The 24,840-nt window shown below is 42.6% G+C and overlaps 1 protein-coding gene across 5 annotated transcripts in view; it reads left to right on the plus strand.

Moving 5' to 3' along the window:
• Positions 1-24,840, plus strand: part of LOC109890433 (signal transducer and activator of transcription 1-alpha/beta) — a 59,313-nt gene that overhangs the window by 17,645 nt on the left and 16,828 nt on the right. For 3 of the 5 annotated variants that reach the window (XM_031824486.1, XM_031824483.1, XM_031824485.1), the window contains 14 exons: positions 1,277-1,428; positions 1,550-1,708; positions 1,853-1,945; positions 2,051-2,110; positions 2,205-2,316; positions 2,760-2,801; positions 2,942-3,025; positions 3,142-3,240; positions 3,383-3,580; positions 3,963-4,054; positions 4,255-4,394; positions 9,358-9,546; positions 20,323-20,398; positions 20,537-20,657. In XM_031824486.1, coding sequence (XP_031680346.1) covers positions 1,277-1,428; positions 1,550-1,708; positions 1,853-1,945; positions 2,051-2,110; positions 2,205-2,316; positions 2,760-2,801; positions 2,942-3,025; positions 3,142-3,240; positions 3,383-3,580; positions 3,963-4,054; positions 4,255-4,394; positions 9,358-9,546; positions 20,323-20,398; positions 20,537-20,657 — 1,617 coding nt within the window. Of the gene's footprint in view, positions 1-1,276; positions 1,429-1,549; positions 1,709-1,852; positions 1,946-2,050; positions 2,111-2,204; positions 2,317-2,759; positions 2,802-2,941; positions 3,026-3,141; positions 3,241-3,382; positions 3,581-3,962; positions 4,055-4,254; positions 4,395-9,357; positions 9,547-20,322; positions 20,399-20,536; positions 20,658-23,242; positions 23,640-24,840 lie in introns of those variants that run through there. The other 2 variants (XM_031824484.1, XM_031824487.1) reach the window with 2 other exon arrangements.

Genomic DNA, 24,840 nt, shown 5'->3' on the forward strand with positions numbered 1-24,840 from the left:
CATCAATGCCTTCATTAAAATCAATACACAGAAGTATATATTTAAACCTGCATATTTTGTTAATACTGCCTGCTAACATGCATTTATTTTAACTAAGGAAATTGTTTCACTTCTCTTGCATTCAGTGCAAGCAGAGTCATGGCACAGGCAACAGTTTTGGCCTTAGCATTTCTTCCTAACAAAGACCATAATTAATTTGTCAGAATTTTACATAATTATGACATAACATTGAAGGTTGTGCAATTTAACAGCAATATTTAGACTTAGAGTTGCCATCCGTTTGATAAAATACGGAACGGTTCCGTATTTCACTGAAATAATAAACGTTTTTTGTTTTCGAAATGATTGTTTCCGGATTTGACAATATTAATGACCAATGGCTCGTATTTCTGTGTGTCTATGATTTGATAGAGCAGTCTGACTGAGCGGTGGTAGGCAACAGCAGGCTCGTAAGCATTCATTCAAACAGCACTTTACTGCGTTTGCCAGCAGCTCTTAGCAATGCTTGAAGCACAGCGCTGTTTATGACTTCAAGCCTATCAACTCCCGAGATTAGGTTGGCCATACTTAAGCGCCTATTAGAACATCCAATAGTCAAAGGTATATGAAATACAAATGATATAGAGAGAAATAGTCGACGCGTCATAATTCCGATAACTACAACCTTAAACTTCTTAACTGGGAATATTGAAAACTCATGTTATAAGGAACCACCAGCTTTCTTATGTTCTGAGCAAGGAACTTAAACGTTAGCTTTTTTTACATGGCACATATTGCACTTTTACTTTCTTCTCCAACACTGTTTTTGCATTATTGAAACCAAATTGAACATGTTTCATTATTTATTTGAGACTAAATAGATTTTATTTATGTGTTATATTAGGTTAAAATAAAAGTGTTCATCGTTCATTCAGTATTGTTGTAATTGTCATTATTACATAAATATAAAAATCGACCGATTTTAATCTGTATCTTTTTTTGATCCTCCAATAATCGGTATCGGCGTTGAAAAAATCATTATCAGTCGACTTCTAGCCATGATGACGTTAAACAGTGCAATGTCATTTTACCATGACATTGTACTGTGAATAAAAAAAATGCATTGACAAAAAGCATGAATAATCATGCATCAAGCACCGCTAAGAATACCATGTATCATGGTCTGTCTGAATGACTAAGAGTGTATTACCTAGTTATAACCAGCATGCTCATATTGAAGAGTAGATGACGGTTATAGAGTAAATAATAACTATACGTATGTTGTCTGCCTCCACAGGAAGTGGTTGGCCAGTTGGCGGAGGTGCTCAACGTGGCCGAGGAGGTCCAATCAGACTTGATCTCAGAGGAGCTGCCTGAGTGGAAGAAGAGGCAGCAGAGGTCCTGTATTGGAAGACCACCCAACGCATGTCTGGACCAACTGCAGAACTGGTGAGGAGACTAGTTCATTCTTTTGGGAATCTCTTGTCTGATGAAGCAAAAAGATGAATTTAGGAACCCAACAAAATAAAGTATTGTTCTTATTCTGCTTCATCTTCTTCTTCCCCTGTAGGTTCACAGCGGTGGCAGAAAGCCTGCAGCAGGTGAGGCAGCAGCTGAAGGAGCTCCAGGAACTAGAGCAGAAGTACACATACGACAACGACCCAATCAAACAGCAGAAAGGCTTCCTGGAGGGGCGGGCCTTGGCACTGTTCCGGAACCTCCTAGAACAGTGAGTGACACCACACTTGTATTCCGAAGTTAAACACCCACTCTGTTTTTGCTGCCGTTTTTGATCATTTAAATTGTGTATATATATGCGCCTCTATACAGTATATCACCTCAAAATTCCTTGTGTCTCTGTGGTGTGTCTTAGTTCCTTGGTGGTAGAGAGACAGCCCTGTATGCCCACATATCCACAGAGACCTCTGGTGCTGCAGACAAAGATGCTGTTCACTGTCAAGCTCAGGTAAGCACAAACACAACAGCACCTCCCGTCTGTAGTTCTTCCCATCTGTAGTTCCTATGGATCCTTACAGTCCTGGGTGAGTTTTAATTTGTATTTCCTCTCTAGATTTCTTGTGAAGCTCCCGGAATTCAACTATCAACTCAAAGTGAAAGCTTTGTTTGACAAGTAAGTAAAGGAGTGTGGTGTTATTTTGTCCTGCTCTTGAATTTGATGTGAATACATAACTAAAGGGGGAATGCACGTTTTCTTTTCTCTCCAGGGACGTTACAGAAAAGAAAGGGTTTCGTAAGTTCAACATATTGGGCACCAACACAAAAGTTATGAATATGGAGGAGTCAAATGGAAGCTTGGCTGCAGAGTTTCGCTCCTTGGTAAGCTAGCACCATTTCAAATGGCATACAGGGCACTACTTCTGAATGACTTGTCCCATTTGTCCATTTGGACCTGCACTGTCATCACTCTTTACAGCAGGGTTCCCCAACTGACGGTCATTTTATTTGGAGGTCAAGTGGCGGTCAAGGTGTCTTATTTATTTTTTACTGTAAAAACACCAGCAACTGAGCTCCAAATGATTTTATTTTTGGAAATCTGTTCCAAAGTATTCCCACGCATATTAAAAAATATATGTGACCGTATACAAATGTAAGCAAGGTTTGATATGATTGTGTTATCGTAAAATAGTTTGTAGTCTACAAATTATTTGTAATTATGTTCCGGCACCCTGACCATCCTCTCAAGAAAATATCGGCCTGCAGCTGAATCTACAGTAGTTGATGATCCCTGCTTTACAGTTTATTCTTTGATCTCAACACAGAGACTGCAAGAGCAGAGAGTGACTGGAAGAGGAAAGAAAGAGGTAACAGACCTAAGAGAGCTTGTTTCTGATTGGTCTTAATGGGCTATAATGACCATGTAATCTGTACAGTATTTGTGAATTTCATGATTAGTATTAAATACATTCTGGTGCGGATTATGTTTCTGACCATGTTATTCCAGGGGCCTCTCATTGTGACAGAGGAGCTGCACTGCATCTGCTTTGAGTCGGAACTCCGCCAGTCAGGTCTGGAAATCAAACTAGAGGTAAGTGATCTGAAATATTGAGATTCAGGCCTACACTCCCATTTTTATGAGGTCCAACAGCGCTCTGGCCTTATTTAATTTGCCTTTGATTTAGTCTGGCCTCTGGTCCTTTTTAGACCATCTCCCTGCCCATCGTGGTCATCTCCAACTGCAACCAGCTGCCCAGTGGCTGGGCCTCCATCCTGTGGTACAACATGCTGACCAGCGAGCCCCAGGTAGTCTTCTCTCAAGGTTCCTTCCTCCTGGGAGTTTTTCCTTGCCTTGAAGGTGTTTTGCTGGCTTACTGTCAAACACTTTATGACAACATTTGATTTAAAAATTAGTTTTTAAATAAATATGATTGATTTGTTGGAACAGGACCTGGAGTTCTTCCTGAACCCTCCGGCAGTGTCCTGGGGTCAGCTATCTGAGGTGCTGAGCTGGCAGTTTTCCTCTGTCACCAAGAGGGGGCTCAATGATGAGCAGCTAGGCATGCTGGCTGACAAACTACTGGGCCAGAAAGCACAGAGGAATCCTGAGGGCCTTATCTCCTGGACCATGTTCGGTGCTGTCAAGGTAGGTTAGGATTAGAGTACACAGAATATTTGATCCCAATTTAAACAAAGTACAACTGATAAAGGATTTATATACTGTAGCAAACATAAATGCTTCACAAATCATCTATAAGTGTATATATAAGTGTATATAATGCTCTTTAAATGCTCTTTAAAAACAACTCCTACTGTAGGGTGTCTTGCCAAATGTGACATAATGTCCTATGTATGTTTATACACCATTTATAGAGTATGACATACACTTGAAGATGATTTGTGAAGCCTTTATGTATGCATATAAATCCTTTTATAAGTTGTACTTTGTTTAAAATATTTACAGTTCACAAAGATATATATGTGTATGAGGAGGACATCGAGTAAGTGCTCCCTTGTGTCAACTACAGAGCCTCAGTGAGAAGAGGTTTCCCTTCTGTCTGTGGATCGAAGACATCCTGGACCTCATCAAGAGACATCTGCTGTCCCTGTGGAATGATGGGTGAGTTATTCTTTACTCTTTTTGGGATTGACAATTACAAAAGCAAATAACTAGTGCTCTTTTAGGGATGACATATTAGCTGAATGGCTACATCTGGCACATTGAAAGCCATGATGAACAATGTGCATTGTCCCTGCCTACTAAAAGAAATACAGTAATGTAAGTAGTAAAGAAATGTTGCTTGTTCCCTCCCACTACAGTTGCATCCTGGGCTTTGTGAGTAAGGAGAGGGCAAAGGCCATGCTGACTGGGAAGTGTCCAGGCACGTTCCTGCTGCGCTTCAGTGAGAGTAGCAGAGACGGAGCCATCACATTCACTTGGGTGGAACACGACCTATACGGTGAGTAGCACACATGCGCACGGACACACACTGTAGCCATTTACAATTAAAGGTGTTATATTTCAATCTGTGTTTGTTTATTTTCGTTTTTATTCTAGCAGAGTGGATTACTGGGTGGAATCCAGAAGGCAGCATGGGAGTATAGGAAAACACTACACTAAATTCTCAATAAAGAGGTCCTCAACCAACAAACTGAATTGCCCAAAAGGGACCAAATCAAACTTGATTTGTCACATGCGTCAAATACAACAAGTGTAGACCTTACCCTGAAATGCTTACTTACAAGCCCTTAGCCAACAGTGCAGTTCTAGAAGAGTTAAGAAAATATTTACCTTATAAACTAAAGTAAAAAATTATAAAAAGTAACTCAATAACATAACAATAACGCAGCTATATACAGGGGGTACCGGTGCCGAGTCAGTGTGCGGGGGTACAGGTTAGAGGTAATTTGTACATGTAGGTAGGGGTGAAGTGACTATGCTTAGAGAATAAACAGCAAGTAGCAGCAGTGTACAAAACAAATGTAATAGTGGGGTGGCCATTTTATGAATTGTTCATCAGTCTTATGGCTTGGGGGTATAAGATGTTAAGGAGCCTTTTGGTCCTAGACTTGGCTATCTGTTACTGCTTGCCGTGCGGTAGCAGAGTAATCAGTCTATGACTTGAGTGACTGGAGTCTCTGACAATTTTTTGGGCTTTCCTCTGACACCGCTTATTATAATGGGTCTGGATGGCAGGAAGCTTGGCCTGTGATGTTCTGGGCCGTACTCACTACCCTCTGTAGTGCCTTAAGGTCAGATGCCGAGCAGTTGCCATACCAGGCGGTGATGCAAGTGGTCAGGATGCTCTCGATGGTGCAGCTGTAGAACTTTTTGAGGATCTGGGGACCCATGCCAAATCTTTTCAGTCTCCTGAGGGGGAAAAGGTTTTGTCTTGCCCTCTTCACGACTGTCTTCGTGTGTTTGGACCATGATAGCTTGTTGGTGATGTGGACACCAAGGAACTTGACGCTCTTGACCTGCTCCCCGACAGCCCTGTTGATGTTAATGGGGGTGTGTTCGGCCCGCCTTTTCCTGTTGTCCATGATCAGCTCCTTTGTCTTGCTCACATTGAGGGAGAGGTTGTTGTCCTGGCACCACACTGCCAGTTCTCTGAACTCCTTCCTATAGGCTGTCTCATTGTTGGTGGTCAGGCCTACCACTGTTGATTCGTCAGCAAACGTAATGATGGTGTTGGAGTCGTGTTTGGCCACGCAGTCGTGGGTGAACAGGGAGTACAAGAGGGGACTAAATACACACCCCTGAGGGGCCCCAGTGTTAAGGATCAGCATGGCAGACGTGTTGTTGCCTACCCTTACCACCTGGGGGCGACCCGTCAAGTAGTCCTGGATCCAGTTGCAGATGGAGATGTTTAGTCCCAGGGTCCTTAGCTTAGTGATGAGCTTCGTGGGCACTATGGTGTTGAATGCTGAGCTGTAGTCAATGAACAGCATTCTCACATAGGTGTTCCTTTTGTACAGGTGGGAAAGGGCAGTGTGGAGTGTGATTGCGTCATCTGTGGATCTGTTGGGGCAGTATGCAAATTAGAGTGGGTCTAGGGTATCTGGGAGGATACTATTGATGTGAGCAATGACCAGCCTTTCAAAGCACTTCATGGCTACCGACGTGAGTGCTATGGGGCGGTAATCATTTAGGCATGTTACCTTTGCTTCCCTGGGACTATGGTGATCTGCTTGAAACATGTTGAAAATGTCAATGAAGACACTTGCCAGTTGGTCCGTGCATGCTTTGAGTACATGTCCTGGTAATCCGTCTGGCCCTGCGGCCTTGTGAATGTTGACCTGTTTAAAGGTCTTGCTCACATCGGCTATCGAGAGCATTATCACACAGTCATCCAGAACAGCTGGTGCTCTCGTGCATGCTTCAGTGTTGCTTGCCTTGAAGCGAGCATAAAAGGCATTTCGCTCGTCTGGTAGGCTCCCATCACTGGTCAGCTCGCGTCTGGGTTTCCCCTTGTAGTCCGTAATAGTTTTCAAGCCCTGACACATCCGACGAGCGTCCGAGCCGGTGAAGTATTATTCAATCTTAATCCTGTATTGACGCTTTGCTTGTTTGATGGTTTGTCTGAGGGCATAGCGGGATTTCTTCTAAGCGTCTGGATTAGTGTCCCACTCCTTGAAAGCGGCAGCTCTAGCCTTTAGCTCGATGCGGATGAATCCCGGAACGTATTCCAGTCTGTGCTTGCAAAACAGTCCTGTAGTGTAGCATCCTTGTCATCTGACCACCAATGCATCCAACTGTAGATTATTCTCAAAATGGTTCTATAAATGAGGTGCATATCAACTAAAAGCCGTTTAATCCTAAATCTGTAGTGACAGAAGGAATTTCAAGAGTTAACCATCCCTGTGACGGAGTATGGTAACTCATACTTCTATATGTTAGTAACAATGTTAGGTAAATACCGTTTTTTTGTTTGTTGCGAAGGGGCTTTATAAATTAACAGAATGCAATGTTTTGACAAATGCGATGTCAAAGAGGGCCAGCCTACTTTCTGTTAGAATGCAAAGATGAATGCTAAACCTGTCACCAGATATAGAGTTGAAGTTTACATACACTTACACGGAACCCAAACCGGCTGCGCCATCGTGCATAAATGTATTTTGTCCCACCACACCAAAAGCGATCACGACACGTAGGTTAAAATATCAAAACAAACTCTGAACCAATTATGTTAATTTGGGGACAGGTCGAGAAGCATTAAACATTTATGGCAATTTAGCTAGTTAGCTTGCACTTGCTAGCTAATTTGTCCTATTTAGCTGGCTTGCTGTTGCTAGCTAATTTGTCCAGAGGATATAAACATTGAGTTGTTATTTTACCTGAAATGCACAAGGTCCTCTACTCCGCCAATGAATCCACACATAAAACAGTCAACCGAATCGTTTCTAGTCATCTCTCCTCCTTCCAGGATTTTTCTTCTCTTGACTTTATATTGTGATTGGCAACTTTCATAAATTAGGTGCATTACCGCCACTGAACTCATTCATCTTTCAGTCACCCACGTGGGTATAACCAATGAGGAGATGGCACGTGGGTACCTGCTTCTATAAACCAATGAGGAGATGGGAGAGGCAGGACTTGCAGCGCGATCTGTGTCAAAAATAGAACTGACTTCTATTTTAGCCCTTGGCAACGCAGATGCTTGTTGGTGCGTGCGAGCAGTGTGGGTTCAATAATTGAATAATATAGATCTCTAAATGTAGCGCACGCGACGCGAGCGGTGTCGTCAGCTTGTTAGGTTGGAGTCATAAACTAGTTTTTCAACTACTCCACACATTTCTTGTTAACAAACTGTAGTTTTGGCAAGTCGGTTAAACATCTACTTTGTGCATGACACAAGTAATTTTTCCAATAATTGTTTAGACAGAGTATTTGACTTATAATTCACTATCACAATTCCAGTGGGTCAGAAGTTTACATACACTAAGTTGACTGTGCCTTTAAACAGCTTGGAAAATTCCAGACAATGATGTCATGTCTTTAGAAGCTTCTGATAGGCTAATTGACATAATTTGAGTCAATTGGTGGTGTACCTGTGGATATATTTCAAGGCCTACCTTCAAACTCAGTGCCTCTTTGCTTGACGTCATGGGAAAATCAAAAGAAATCAGCCAAGACCTTGGTCTACAACCAAAATAATTGTAGACCTCCACAAGTCTGGTTCATCCTTGGGAGCAATTTCCAAATGCCTGAAGGTACCACATTCATCTGTACAAACAATAGTATGCAAGTATAAACACCATGGGACCAAGCAGCCTGATACCGCTCAGGAAGGAGATGCGTTCTGTCTCCTAGAAATGAACGTACTTTGGTGCGGAAGGTGCAAATCAATCCCAGAACAACAGCAAAGGACCTTGTGAAGATGCTGGAGGAAACGGGTACAAAAAGTATCTATATCCACAGTAAAACGATTCCTATTTCGGTATGACCAGAAAGGCCGCTCGGCAAGGAAGAAGCCACTGCTCCATAACCGCCATAAAAAAGCTAGACTATGGTTTGTAACTGCACCTGGGTAAAAAAGCTAGACTATGGTTTGTAACTGCACCTGGGGACAAAGATCGTACTTTTTGGAGAAATGTCGTCTGGTCTGATGAAACAAAAATAGAACAGTTTGGCCATAATGAACATCGTTATGCTTGGAGGAAACCGGGTTAGCCAAAAAACACCATCCCAACCATGAAGCATGGGGATGTCAGCATCATGTTGTGGGGTGCTTTGCTGCAGGAGGGACTGGTGCACTTCACAAGATAGATGGCATCATGAGGGAGGAATATTATGTGGATATATTGGAAGCAACATCTCAAGACATCAGTTAGGAAGTTAAAGCTTGGTGGTAAATGGGTCTTCCAAATGGACAATGACCCCAAGCATACTTCCAACGTTATGGCAAAATGGCTTAAGGACAACAAAGTCAAGATATTGGACTGGCCATCACAAAGCCCTGACCTCAATACTATAGAAAATTTGTGGGCAGAACTGAAAAAGCGTGTGCGAGCAAGGAGGCCTACAAACCTCACTAAGTTACACCAGCTCTGTCAGGAGGAATGGGCCAAAATTCAACTTATTGTGGGAAGATTGTGGAAGGCTACCCAAAACAACATTTGACAATTTGACAACAAACAATTACCAAATACATTTACCAAGAACCAAATACTAATTGAGTGTATGTAAACTTCTGACCCACTGGGAATGTGATGAAAGAAATTAATGCTGAAATAAATAATTCTCTGTACTATTATTCTGACATTTCACATTCTTAAAATAAAGTGGTGATCCTAACTGACCTAAGACAGGTCAATTTAACGAGGATTAAATGTCAGGAATTATGAAACAGTTTAAATGTATTTGGCTAAGGTGTATGTAAACTTCCGACTTCAACTGTACCTGTCACCCATGTTCCACAGATAAGCCTGTATTCCATGCTGTGGAGCCTTATACCAAGAAGAAGCTGTCTGTCATCTCTCTACCTGAAATCATCCGCAACTACAAAGTGATGGCAGCTGGGAACATCCCAGAGAACCCACTCTGCTTCCTCTACCCAGACATCCCTAAAGTCAAGGCCTTCGGAAAGTTCTATACCAGGGCCTCAGAGGGTAAGCAGCCAGCAACCTTTTTTTAATCTTTTTTTTTTTGTTCCTGATGCTTTCCTATATCTCTCAAATGCTTCATTTTGATTTATTTTTGGCCATGTATGAGTTGGTCTCCTGAGTGGCACAGCGGGCTAAAGCACTGCATCTCAGTGCTAGAAGCGTCACTACAGACACCCTGGTTCGAATCCAGGCTGGATCATGGATTGGGAGTCCCATAGGGCGGCGCACAATTGGCTCTGCGTTGTTTTGGAATTACCTGGATTTCTGCATAAATTGGTCATAAAATTTGATCTGATCTTCATCTAAGTCACAACAATAGACAAACACAGTCTGCTTAAACTAATAACACACAAGAAATATACGTTTTCATTATATACTTTTTTTTTATTGAACACACTGTAAACATTTGCTGTGTAGGGTGGAAAAAGTATGTGAACCCTTGGATTTAATAACTGGCTGACCCTCCTTTAGCAGCAATAAACTCAACCAAACGTTTTCTGTGGTTGCGGCTCAGACCTGCACAACGGTCAGGAGGAGTTTTGGAGCATTCATCTTGTTGGGTTCTTATTTTTCAGAGAAGCTTTGACCAAGTTTATTCTTCCCAAAGGTTCTGTACAGCTGAAAACAGACAGCAAAACATTTCAGACACAGTATATAAACATCCTACTTAAGACACCCCTCTTCCTTACAGTTTATGTTCTACACAGGAATGAAGGTAACCAGATAGCAACCCTGATTACTCCCTTAAGGGGAACTGACCTCACCTCCTGACCCACAGATATCCATATGTCTTCCCTATATCAACACATCGCCCTCCTCTCCTCCATCAAACACATTCCAAAGCCTTCTGGCTTTTTACAAACTCTTTCTATTCAAGGCTTTGTCTCTATCATTTATTTAATATCTCAATGTTCAAAGTTTAGCCGACTCCAACAATCTTTACAAAACTGTTTCAGTTAAGCAATATTCTTAGGATGTCTGGGGTGAACCTGCTATTGAGGTCATGCCACAAGCATTTTAAATTGGGTTGAGGTCAGGTCTCTTACCGGTTCACTCCATAAGGCGTATTTTCTTCTGTTGAATCCATTCTGTTGTTGATTTACTTCTGTGTTTTGGGTTGTTGTCCTGTTGCATCACCCAACTTCTGTTGAGCTTCATTTGGCGGACAGATAGCCTTACATTGTCCTGCAAAATGTCTTGATAAACTTGGGAATACATTTTTCCGTTGATGATAGCAAGCTGTCCAGGCTCTGAGGCAGCAAAGCAGCCCCAAACCACGATGCTCCCTCCACCATACTTTACAGTTGGAATTAGGTTTTGATGTTGTGCTGTGCCATTTTTTTCTCCGCACATAGTGTTGTGTGTTCCTTCCTTCCAAACAACTCAACTTTAGTTTAATTTTTCCACAGAATATTTTGCCAGAAGTGCTGTGGAACATCCAAGTGCTCTTTTACGAACTTTTTGGACAGCACTGGCTTCTTCTGTGGTGTCCTCCCATAAACACCATTCTTGTTTAGTGTTTTACGTATCGTAGACTCGTTAACAGAGATGTTACCATGTTCCAGAGATTTCTGTAAGTCTTTAGCTGACACTCTAGGATTATTCTTAACCTCATTGAGCATTCTGTGCTGTGCTCTTGTAGTCATCTTTGCAGGACGGCCTCTCCTAGTGAGAGTAGCGACAGTGCTGAACTTTTTCCATTTATTGACAATTCGTCTTACTGTGGACTGATGATCATCAAGGCTTTTAGAGATACTTTTGTAACCCTTTCCAGATTTATGCAAGTCAACAGTTCTTAATCTTAGGTCTTCTGAGATCACTTTTGTTCGAGGCATGGTTCACATCTGGCAATAATTCTTGTGACTAGCAAACTCAAATTTTGTGAGTTTTTTTATTTTTTATAGGGCAGGGCAACTCTAACCAACATCTCCAATCTCGTCTCATTGATTGGACTCCAGGTTAGCTGACTCCTTTTGGTGAAGTCATTAGCCTAGGGGTACTTTTTCCAACATGCACTGTGAATGTTTCAATTATGTATTCAATATAGACAAGACAAATACAATCATTTGTGTGTTATTAGTTTAAGCACGCTGTTTGTCTATTGCTGTGACTTAGAAGAAGATCAGATCACATTTTACGAGGTAGTTCTAAAGTTTTTTTGGGGGGTATACCTACAGAGGTCCTAAAAATAGCTGGTCCATCTTATGATCAAACTAAAACAATTCTATATGTTAGCTTTATAGATATCGTCTCAGACTCCTAGGGGTTAAGCTTGTGGGTGTCGTAGAGCAAAACAGCTGACCCGTTCGTGTGAGTCTCAGCTTTCCATAGTGGGGTGATTTTGTTTCTGGCTTAAACCGTTCGGAGTTGACTGACGTTTTCGTGGGAAGAAAAACAAAGTCGGCATGCCGACGGGACGGACTTCAAACGAGTCCCGTGAAGCTTGTCGTAGACTAAAACGGCCATGAGTCTCAGCTTTCCATAATGGGGTTACTCCGCTGTAGAGCTGCCTGATTCCACCGCAGATGGGGTAAACCGACATCGGCGGATGTTGTGTATTGAGACGCAGTTCATGCAAAAACAAAAGTCTCTAGGTTGAACAGACAGATTAGTTTTCCACGCACCTACATCGACTATAGGCACATATCAATTAACATCAATTATTCCGGAGCTAGCCAGCTCCGTCAATCACTCCTGAGTTCCATCAATCACTCCTGGGCTGCAGTCACCTATTCGGACCCGTTTTACTGCCTACGCGGAGCCCCACCGGGCCTTCACAACTGGACTGCTGACGTTATCTACCCGAAGGAGTTATCCGTCTGGCTCCTCCGTCGCGATGTTACCTGAACGCCCATCTGCGGCCTGCTAACCGTTAGCTGTCTTACCGGCTGCTATCTGAATAGACAATCGGACAATTTATTTATTTGTATTATTATTATGTTTTCTTCTTGGGCCTCTATAACTATATCTATTGTTTTTATTTTTGTTGTTGTGTGATTTGGATTAATCCCCTCTACCACACGGAACCCCACTAATCTACTGACGGAACGCAAGAGGTGGCTAACAACAGACCTCCATCCTATGCTAGCTTGCTACCGATGGCCTGGCTAGCTGTCTAAATCACCGTGACCCCCAACCAACCTCTCCACTCACTGGACCCTTTTGATCACTCGACTAAGCATGCCTCTCCTTAATGTCAATATGTCTTGTCCATTGCTGTTCTGGTTAGTGTTTATTGGCTTATTTCACTGTAGAGCCTCTAGTCCTGCTCACTATACCTTATCCAACCTATTAGTTCCACCACCCACACATGCAATGACATCTCCTGGTTTCAATGATGTTTCTAGAGACAATATCTCTCTCCATCACTCAATACCTAGGTTTACCTCCACTGTATTCACATCCTACCATACCTTTGTCTGTACATTATACCTTGATGCTATTTTATCGCCCCCAGAAACCTCCTTTTACTCTATGTTCCAGACGTTCTAGACGACCAATTCTCATAGCTTTTAGCCGTACCCTTATTCTACTCCTCCTATGTTCCTCTGGCGATGTAGAGGTGAATCCAGGCCCTGCAGTGCCTAGCTCCACTCCTATTCCCCAGGCGCTCTCTTTTGACGACTTCTGTAACCGTAATAGCCTTGGTTTCATGCATGTTAACATTAGAAGCCTCCTCCCTAAGTTTGTTCTATTCACTGCTTTAGCACACTCTGCCAACCCGGATGTTCTAGCTGTGTCTGAATCCTGGCTTAGGAAGACCACCAAAAATTCAGAAATTTTAATTCCAAACTACAACATTTTCAGACAAGATAGAACTGCCAAAGGGGGTGGTGTTGCAATCTACTGCAAAGATAGCCTGCAGAGTTCTGTCCTACTATCCAGGTCTGTACCCAAACAATTTGAACTTCTACTTTTAAAAATCCACCTCTCTAAAAACAAGTCTCTCACCGTTGCCGCCTGCTATAGACCACCCTCTGCCCCCAGATGTGAACTGATTGCCCCCCATCTATCTTCAGAGTTCGTGTTGCTAGGCGACCTAAACTGGAATATGCTTAACACCCCAGCCATCCTAAAATCTAAACTTGATGCCCTCAATCTCACACAAATTATCAATGAACCTACCAGGTACCTCCCCAAAGCCTTAAACACGGGCACCCTCATAGATATCATCCTAACCAACTTCCCCTCTAAATACACCTCTGCTGTCTTCAACCAAGATCTCAGCGATCACTGCCTCATTGCCTGCATCCGTAATGGGTCAGCGGTCAAACGACCTCAACTCATCACTGTAAAACGCTCCCTGAAACACTTCTGCGAGCAGGCCTTTCTAATCGACCTGGCCGGGGTATCCTGGAAGGATATTGATCTCATCCCGTCAGTAGAGGATGCCTGGATATTTAAAAAAAATGCCTTCCTAACCATCTTAAATAAACATGCCCCATTCAAGAAATTTAGAACCAGGAACAGAAATAGCCCTTGGTTCTCCCCAGACCTGACTGCCCTTAACCAACACAAACATCCTATGGCGTTCTGCATTGGCATCGAACAGCCCCCGTGATATGCAGCTGTTCAGGGAAGCTAGAAACCATTATACACAGGCAGTTAGAAAAGCCAAGGCTAGCTTTTTCAAGCAGAAATTTGCTTCCTGCAACACTAACTCAAAAAAGTTCTGGGACACTAAAGTCCATGGAGAATAAGAACACCTCCTCCCAGCTGCCCACTGCACTGAAGATAGGAAACACTGTCACCACTGATAAATCCACCATAATTGAGAATTTCAATAAGCATTTTTCTACGGCTGGCCATGCTTTCCACCTGGCTACTCCTACCCCGGACAACAGCACTGCACCCCCAACAGCAACTCGCCCAAGCCTTCCCCATTTCTCCTTCTCCCAAATCCATTCAGCTGATGTTCTGAAAGCTGCAAAATCTGGACCCCTACAAATCAGCCGGGCTAGACAATCTGGACCCTTTCTTTCTAAAATTATCTGCCGAAATTGTTGCCACCCCTATTACTAGCCTGTTCAACCTCTCTTTCGTGTCGTCTGAGATTCCCAAAGACTGGAAAGCAGCTGCGGTCATCCCCCTCTTCAAAGGGGGGGACACTCTTGACCCGAACTGCTACAGACCTATATCTATCCTACCGAGCCTTTCTAAGGTCTTCGAAAGCCAAGTCAACAAACAGATTACTGACCATTTCGAATCTCACCATACCTTCTCTGCTATGCAATCTGGTTTCAGAGCTGGTCATGGGTGCACCTCAGCCACGCTCAAGGTCCTAAACGATATCTTAACTGCCATCGATAAGAAACATTACTGTGCAGCCGTATTCATTGATCTGGCCAAGGCTTTCGACTCTGTCAATCACCACATCCTCATCGGCAGACTCGACAGCCTTGGTTTCTCAAATGATTGCCTCGCCTGGTTCACCAACTACTTCTCTGATAGAGTTCAGTGTGTCAAATCGGAGGGTCTGCTGTCAGGACCTCTGGCAGTCTCTATGGGGGTGCCACAGGGTTCAATTCTTGGACCGACTCTCTTCTCTGTATACATCAATGAGGTCGCTCTTGCTGCTGGTGAGTCTCTGATCCACCTCTACGCAGACGACACCATTCTGTATACTTCCGGCCCTTCTTTGGACACTGTTAACAACCCTCCAGGCAAGCTTCAATGCCATACAACTCTCCTTCCGTGGCCTCCAATTGCTCTTAAATACAAGTAAAACTAAATGCATGCTCTTCAACCGATCGCTATCTGCATCTACCCGCCTGTCCAACATCACTACTCTGGACAGCTCTGACTTAGAATACGTGGACAACTACAAATACTTAGGTGTCTGGTTAGACTGTAAACTCTCCTTCCAGACCCATATCAAACATCTCCAATCCAAAGTTAAATCTAGAATTGGCTTCCTATTTCGCAACAAAGCATCCTTCACTCAAACATACCCTTGTAAAACTGACCATCCTACCAATCCTCGACTTTGGCGATGTCATTTACAAAATAGCCTCCAATACCCTACTCAACAAATTGGATGCAGTCTATCACAGTGCAATCCGTTTTGTCACCAAAGCCCCATATACTACCCACCATTGCGACCTGTACGCTCTCGTTGGCTGGCCCTCGCATCATACTCGTCGCCAAACCCACTGGCTCCATGTCATCTACAAGACCCTGCTAGGCAAAGTCCCCCCTTTATCTCAGCTCGCTGGTCACCATAGCATCTCCCACCTGTAGCACACGCTCCAGCAGGTATATCTCTCTAGTCACCCCCAAAACCAATTCTTTCTTTGGCCGCCTCTCCTTCCAGTTCTCTGCTGCCAATGACTGGAACGAACTACAAAAATCTCTGAAACTGGAAACACTTATCTCCCTCACTAACTTTAAGCACCAACTGTCAGAGCAGCTCACAGATTACTGCACCTGTACATAGCCCACCTATAATTTAGCCCAAACAACTACCTCTTTCCCAACTGTATTTAATTTTTATTTATTTATTTTGCTCCTTTGCACCCCATTATTTTTATTTCTACTTTGCACATTCTTCCATTGCAAAACTACCATTCCAGTGTTTTACTTGCTATATTGTATTTACTTTGCCATCATGGCCTTTTTTGCCTTTACCTCCCTTCTCACCTCATTTGCTCACATTGTATATAGACTTGTTTATACTGTATTATTGACTATATGTTTGTTTTACTCCATGTGTAACTCTGTGTCGTTTTATCTGTCGAACTGCTTTGCTTTATCTTGGCCAGGTCGCAATTGTAAATGAAGAACTTGTTCTCAACTTGCCTACCTGGTTAAATAAAGGTAAAATAAATAAATAAGTAAAATATCAAATATAAGTGTTTACAAAATGATAAGACATTTCACAATTATAGGAATTAAAAATCTAATGTTGGTCAGAAAATGGAAGTGAAAAGATTAGGCTTTCTGTTTAAAATCCCCTCTGACCATGATGTCTGGTAAACCTTTGGGGATGTTTATTATGAACAACACGATATATTGGTGAGCATTTCGGAATCGGACGATATTCGCTGAAAAGGCCAACATCGGCATGTCTAGTTTAACGCCGATGTGCAAAACCGATGTCAAAGCTGATGTGCATACCTATATAACATAGGTCGATGACGTAATGACGCCACGAGAAATACAGTGCTACACAGAACAAAAGCAGAAAATACTAAGCGTACACTTCCAACAACTAAACAAGTTCAAGTCCAGCAGTCGTTTTAAAGGATAAGAAAATTTAAGCGAGACAACTAGAAGGCGAAATCCATTAATGCCAAGATAGTGGAATCCATTGCCCTTGACAATCAACCGTGCGTTGTCGTGGATGATGTTGGCTTTCGCCGATTGGTCGAGCCCCGGTAGACACTATTTTTCAGATGTTGCCCTACCGGAGTTAAACATTCTTGTTGAAACTCACATCCGTGAGAGTCACTGCTATCACTGCTAAATGTTACATACACAGCTGGACAAGATGGAAAAAGACACAATGATAGTGCGTACCGAGGAAGAGAGGCCACGGACAGACAGAGCTGAAACTTCACTGCTTGACATGCATGATGAAATCCTGGTTGAGAATGAAATAAATGAACAATGAAACAGCACTGCAAGTAAGTAAAAAAAAAATTGGGTTTGATTATGTTTTACTGGTAATGGGGAAAAACAGTGCGTTGCGAAAGTATTCACCCCTGTGGCATTTTTCCTATTTTGTTGCATTACAACCTATAATTTTAAATAGATTTTTATTTGGATTTCATGTAATAGTCCAAATGTGGTGAAATAGAATAGAAAAGTGGTGCGTGCATATGTATTCGCACCCTTTGCTATGAAGCCCCTAAATAAGATTTGGTGCAACCAATTACATTCAGAAGTCACATAATTAGTAAGTTTGCACACAGGTGGACTTCTTTTAAGTGTCACATCAAATCAAATCAAATCAAATTTATTTGTCACATACACATGGTTAGCAGATGTTAATGCGAGTGTAGCGAAATGCTTGTGCTTCTAGTTCCGACAATGCAGTAATAACGAACAAGTGATCTAACTAACAATTCCCAAAAAAAACTACTGTCTTATACACAGTGTAAGGGGATAAAGAATATGTACATAAGGATATATGAATGAGTGACAGCATCGTGAGGAAGGCGCAGCAGCGCCTCTTCAACCTCAGGAGGCTGAAGAAATTCGGCTTGTCAGAGCAGCATAGGCAAGATACGGTAGATGATATCGAGTACAGTATATACATATGAGATGAGTATGTAAACCAAGTGGCATAGTTAAAGTGGCTAGTGATACATGTATTACATTAGGATGCAGTCGATGATATAGAGTACAGTATCTACGTATGCATATGAGATGAATAATGTAGGGTAAGTAACATTATATAAGGTAGCATTGTTTAAAGTGGCTAGTGATATATTTACATCATTTCCCATCAATTCCCATGATTAAAGTGGCTGGAGTAGAGTCAGTGGCATTGACAGTGTGTTGGCAGTAGCCACTCAATGTTAGTGGTGGCTGTTTAACAGTCTGATGGCCTTGAGATAGAAGCTGTTTTTCAGTCTCTCGGTCCCAGCTTTGATGCACCTGTACTGACCTCGCCTTCTGGATGACAGCGGGGTGAACAGGCAGTGGCTCGGGTGGTTGATGTCCTTGATGATCTTTATGGCCTTCCTGTAGCATCGGGTGGTGTAGGTGTCCTGGAGGGCAGGTAGTTTGCCCCCGGTGATGCGTTGTGCAGACCTCACTACCCTCTGGAGAGCCTTACGGTTGAGGGCGGTGCAGTTGCCATACCAGGCGGTGATACAGCCCGCCAGGATGCTCTCGATTGTGCATCTGTAGAAGTTTGTGAGTGCTTTTGGTGACAAGCCGAAAGCTTGTCACCTGTACCATCACTCATTCATATATCCTCATGATCTGTCACATGATTTTAGTGTGTGTATATATACACACCTATTCTGAAAGGCCCCAGAGTCTGCAACACCACTAAGCAAGGGGCACCACCAAGCAAGCGACCACTATGAAGACCAAGGAGCTCTCCAAACAGGTCAGGGACAACGTTGTGGAGAAGTATAGGTCAGGGTTGGGTTCTAAAAAATATTTGAAACTTTGAACATCCCACGGAGCACCATTAAATCCATTATTAAAAAATGGAAAGAATATGGTACCACAGCACACCTGCCAAGAGAGGGCAGCCCACCAAAACTCACGGACCAGGCAAGGAGGGCATGAATCAGAGAGGCAACAAAGAGACCAAAGATAAACCTGAAGGAGCTGCAAAGCTCCACAGCTGAGATTGGCGTATCTGTCCATAGGACCACTTTAAGCCGTATACTCCACAGAGCTGGGCTTTACGGAAAAAACTTGGCCAGAAAAAAATAAGCAAACATGTTTGGCAAACGGCATGTAGGAGACTCCCCAAACATATGGTCAGATGAGACTAAAATGTAGCTTTTTGGTCATCAAGGAAAACGCTATGTCTGGCGCAAACCCAACACCTTTCATCACCCTGAGAACTTCATCCCCACAGTGACGCATGGTGGTGGCAGCATCATGCTGTGGGGATGTTTTTCATCGGCAGGGACTGGGAAACTGGTCAGAATTGAAGGAATGATGGATGGTGCTAAAAAATGCAGGGAAATTCTTGAGGGAGAACTGTTTTCAGTCTTCCAGAGATTTGAGACTGGGACGGAGGTTCACCTTGTAGCAGGACAATGACCCTAAGCATACTGCTAAAGAAACACTCCAGTGGTTTTAAGGGGAAACATTTAATGTCTTGGAATGGCCTAGTCAATGCCCAGACCTCAATCCAATTTGAGAATCTGTGTTATGACTTAAAAGATTGCTGTACACCAGCGGAACCCATCCAACTTGAAGGAGCTGGAGCAGTGGCTAGATGTCCAGTGGCTAGATGTGCCAAGCTTATAGAAACATACCCCAAGAGACTTGCAGCTGTAATTGCTGCAAAAGGTGGCTCTACAAAGTATTGACTTTGGGGGGGGTGAATACTTATTTTCCACCATAATTTGCAAATTCCTTAAATCCTACAATGTGATTTTCTGGATTTTCTTCTTTCTCATTTTGTCTGTCATAGTTGAAGTGTACCAATGTGAAAATTACAGGCCTCATCTTTTTAAGTGGGAGAACTTGCACAATTGGTGGCTGACTAAATACTTTTTTGCCCCACTGTATGCACGCTCAAGTAGTTTAAAAAAATCTTATTTCTTGTTTGTTTCACAATAAATAAATAAAATCTTCAAAGTGGTAGGCATGTTATGTAAATCAAATGAGTGTAAGGCAACATAATAGGTCAAATGCCAAGGGGGGTGAATACTTTCACAAGCCACTGTATGTAAATGCCAACAAAATTACTTTTTGGTCAGTATTTGTGTATCCTTTCTATTCGACTACTGAAGTCAGTTCAGAACAAATTCATATATACAGTGACGGCCTAGCCCGGATGACGCTGGGCTAATTGTGCACCGCCCTATGGGACTCCCAATAACAGCCGGATGTGATACAGCTTGGATTCGAGCCAGGGACTGTAGTGACGCAGTGCCTTAGACCGCTGCGTCCGTGTGTGTATGTGTTAACTATTTAACTGTACTAGAACGCAAAAGGCCGCTAAAAATGGTTAAAATTGGTTATCGGTATCGGGTTTTTTTTGGCAAGGAAGATATTGGTATCGGACAAAAATGTAATATCGGTGCATCCCTAAACAACACCTCTTTAATCGTCCATCTGGTCCACCATTTTGTTTTTCAGCATCCGAGCCCATGGATGTGGAGAGTCCCACCAAGACAGGATACATGAAGAAATATTTCATATCAGTGTCAGAAGTGTAAGTTTAGAGTAGGCTACCCTTCATACGTTACATATGTCTTAATCTATAACAGGAAGACATTTTATTTGCAATGTTCTGGTTTGGGTATAATCCATAATCTGATTTAATTAACCCTTATTTTGCTATGTGTTTTAGTCATCCATCTAGACTGCAAGACAAGATGATGCTCATGTCGCGAGAAGTGTTTGAAGAGCTGAAAAGGTTGCTAGTGCTCCATTATTGGAGGCGAAGTCCTAAGAATATTGATACTGCTGTGGTAAGTGCAATTTCCTCTCTGGCTCTTTACTGTGATATTCAGCATTACTATGTCAAGGGAAATATACACTCTTAGAAAAGGGTTCCAAATGGGTTCTGTGGCTGTCCCCATAGGAGAACCCTTTTTGGTTCCAGGTAGAGCCATGTAAGGTTCCATGTAGAACCCTTTGTGGAAAGATCCAAAAGGGTTTTTATCTGGAACCAAAATGGGTTATTTTAAGGGTTCTCCAATGGGGACAGCAAAGAACCGTATTTGGTTCTAGATGGCACCTTTTTTTTCTAAGAGTGTAGTATTATTTCTAACAAAGCTATCTACGCAAAACAAAAAATATATACGCAACATGTAAAGTGGGTCCCATGGTTCATGAGCTGAAAAAAAAAAAAAAAAATCAGATTCACAAAGCTTATTTCTCTAAAATTATGAGCACATATTTGGTTACATCACTGTTAGTAAGCATTTCTCCTTAGCTAAGAGAATCCATCCACCTGATAGGTGTGGCATATCAAAAAGCTGATAAACACCATGATCATTACACAGGTGCACAGCTGCTGTGGACAATAAAAGGCCACTTTAAAATGTGCAGTTGTGACACACAACACAATGCCACAGATGTCTCAAGTTCTGATTGAGTGTGCAATTGGCATGCTGACTACAGGAATGTCCACCAGAGCTGTTGCCAGAGAATTTAATGTTACGTTCTCTATCATAAGCTGCCTCCATTATAGAGAATTTGGTAGTATGTCAAACCAGCCTCAGAACCGCAGACAATTTGTAACCACGCCAGCCCAGGACCTCCACATCCGGCTTATTCACCTGTGGGATTGTCTGAGGAGTATTTCTGTCTTTAATAAAGACATTTTGTGCCAGAGAACTAATTCTGATGGGCTGCCCAGTGGGTAGACACCCTTGCCCGGTCATGTGAAATCCTAATTAATTTATTTCAATTGACTGATTTACATATATGAGCTGTAACTCAGTAAAATCTTTTGAAATTGTTGCATGTTGTGTTTATATTTAGGTTCAGTATACATACGGTATATTTCAGGATGTTGTGCATCCATGGAAATAATCTGAATTCATGTAAACATAACAGGTCTGAAAACACAGCTTGTCCCAAAAAAGTGGTTTCTTGACACAACTTTCCCCCGGTGTGGGGTAAATTGAGCAAAGGGACAGGGTAAATTGAGCCACCTTGAGGTAAGTGGGTGATGGCGTCCCCTGACAGTGTTGTGACAGTGGATGATGGTGCTCGTAGGTCAATTAATTAATTAATTAATTGAATGAGGTTGTGGTATATTGTATATCTTAAATGAATGCCTACATTCCGATATACTGTAGATCTCTCTGTTCAGTATCACTTAGCCTTCCATTTCTTGACCAGTTGTCTGGGACAGGGATGTTGATTCAATGTGCCAATTCGTAGGCAAGTACTCTACATTTGAGGTTACTAAGCCCATGAAACAGATCTGCAAGATTCTTGATATGTTCAGCAAGCTTCAGCAATTTCTCTATGGACCTCACTTTATGCACAAAGGTATTGTCATGCTGGAACAGGAGAGGGCCTTCCCCAAACTGTTGCCACAAAGTTGGAAGCATAGAATTTTCTAGAATGTCATTGTATGCTGTAGCATTAAGATTTCCCTTCACTGGAACTAAGGGACCTAGCCCAAACCAGTAAACAGCCCCCAGACCATTACGCCTCCTCCACCAGACTTTACAGTTGGCACTATGCATTCGGGCAGGTAGCATTCTCCAAATCCAGATTTGTCCGTCAGACTGCCAGATGGTGGTAAGTGATTCATCACTCCAAAGAATGCGTTTCCACTGCTCCTGAGTCCAAAGGCAGCGAGCTTTACACCACTCCAGCCGACGCTTGGCATTGTGCATGGTGATCTAAGGCTTGTGTGTGCGGATGCTCGGCCATGGAAACCCATTTCATGAAGCTCCCAACGAACAGTTTTTGTGCTGATGTTGCTTCGAGGAAGTTTGGAACTCGGTAGGGAGTGTTGCAACCGAGGACAGACTATTTTTATGCGCTTCATCACTCGGCGGTCCCGTTCTGTGAGTTTGTGACCTACCACTTCGCGGCTGAGCCGTTGTTGCTCCTAGACGTTTTCACTTCACAATAACAGCACTTACAGTTGACAAGGGCAGCTCTAGCAGGTCAGACATTTGATGAACGGTGCCATGTTGAAAGTCACTGAGCTCTTCAGTAAGACCATTCTGCTGCCAATGTTTGTCTATGGAGATTGCATGGCTGTGTGCTCGATTTTATTTACGTCAGCAATGGGTGTGACTGAAATAGCCGAATCCACAAATGTGAAGGTGTCCACATACTTTTTGGTGATGTAGGTTTAGGACCTCATATTGTAGATTATAGAGACTCCAACTGATGTACAAAACAATCTTATAAGCATCTACTTTGGTTTAGATACAAGCAGCAGGAAGCCTATAACACAAATTAATTTGACTTTGTGAAAATAGTGTTGTACAGCATGTCATTATCATTGTGGAATTGATTTTCTGGTTCCTTAATGAAAAATACATTTTTATTTACATGGACTTTTTAAAATCATCCTCTGTAGATGACTGCAGTTTGAGAACACACTGGACTTGGACCGCAACTGAGGCGATGGACAGGCAGGATGTCACGTTCTGACCTTTTATTTCCTTTTGTTTTGTCATTATTTAGTATGGTCAGGGCGTGAGTTGGGGTGGGCAGTCTGTTTGTTTTTCTATGATTTGGGTATTTCTATGTTTCGGCCTAGTATGGTTCTCAATCAGAGGCAGGTGTCATTAGTTGTCTCTGATTGAGAATCATACTTAGGTAGCCTGGGTTTCACTGTGTGTTTGTGGGTGATTGTTCCTGTCTCTGTGTTTTGCACCAGATAGGGCTGTTTTGGGTTTTCACGTTTCTTGTTTTTGTAGTCAGTTGTTCATGTGTACATTTCCATATTAAAAGAACCATGGACACTTACCACGCCGCATATTGGTCCTCTGATCCTTTTCGCCTCTCCTCTTCGGAAGAAGAGGAAATCCCTGACACAGGACCTGCTCTTTTACACCAGAAGATACAGTGCCTTGCGAAAGTATTCGGCCCCCTTGAACTTTGCGACCTTTTGCCACATTTCAGGCTTCAAACATAGATATAAAACTATTTTTTTGTGAAGAATCAACAACAAGTGGGACACAATCATGAAGTGGAACGACATTTATTGGATATTTCAAACTTTTTTAACAAATCAAAAACTGAAAAATTGGGTGTGCAAAATTATTCAGCCCCTTTTACTTTCAGTGCAGCAGACTCTCTCCAGAAGTTTAGTGAGGATCTCTGAATGATCAAATGTTGACCTAAATGACTAATGATGATAAATACAATCCACCTGTGTGTAATCAAGTCTCCGTATAAATGCACCTGCACTGTGATAGTCTCAGAGGTCCGTTAAAAGCTCAGAGAGCATCATGAAGAACAAGGAACACACCAGGCAGGTCCGAGATACTGTTGTGAAGAAGTTTAAAGCCGGATTTGGATACAAAAACATATCCCAAGGAGCACTGTGCAAGCGATAATATTGAAATGGAAGGAGTATCAGACCACTACAAATCTACCAAGACCTGGCCGTCCCTCTAAACTTTCAGCTCATACAAGGAGAAGACTGATCAGAGATGCAGCCAAGAGGCCCATGATCACTCTGGATGAACTGCAGAGATCTACAGCTGAGGTGGGAGACTCTGTCCATAGGACAACAATCAGTCGTATATTGCACAAATCTGGCCTTTATGGAAGAGTGGCAAGAAAACCATTTCTTAAAGATATCCATAAAAAGTGTTGTTTAAAGTTTGCCACAAGCCACCTGGGAGACACACCAAACATGTGGAAGAAGGTGCTCTGGTCAGATGAAACCAAAATTGAACTTTTTGCCAACAATGCAAAACGTTATGTTTGGCGTAAAAGCAACACAGCGCATCACCCTGAACACAACATCCCCACTGTCAAACATGGTGGTGGCAGCATCATGGTTTGGGCCTGCTTTTCTTCAGCAGGGACAGGGAAGATGGTTCAAATTGATGGGAAGATGGATGGAGCCAAATACAGGGCCATTCTGGAAGAATACCTGATGGAGTCTGCAAAAGACCTGAGACTGGGACGGAGATTTGTCTTCCAACAAGACAATGATCCAAA

Source organism: Oncorhynchus kisutch, linkage group LG5 (assembly GCF_002021735.2).
Source record: "Oncorhynchus kisutch isolate 150728-3 linkage group LG5, Okis_V2, whole genome shotgun sequence".
Taxonomy (NCBI): domain Eukaryota; kingdom Metazoa; phylum Chordata; class Actinopteri; order Salmoniformes; family Salmonidae; genus Oncorhynchus; species Oncorhynchus kisutch.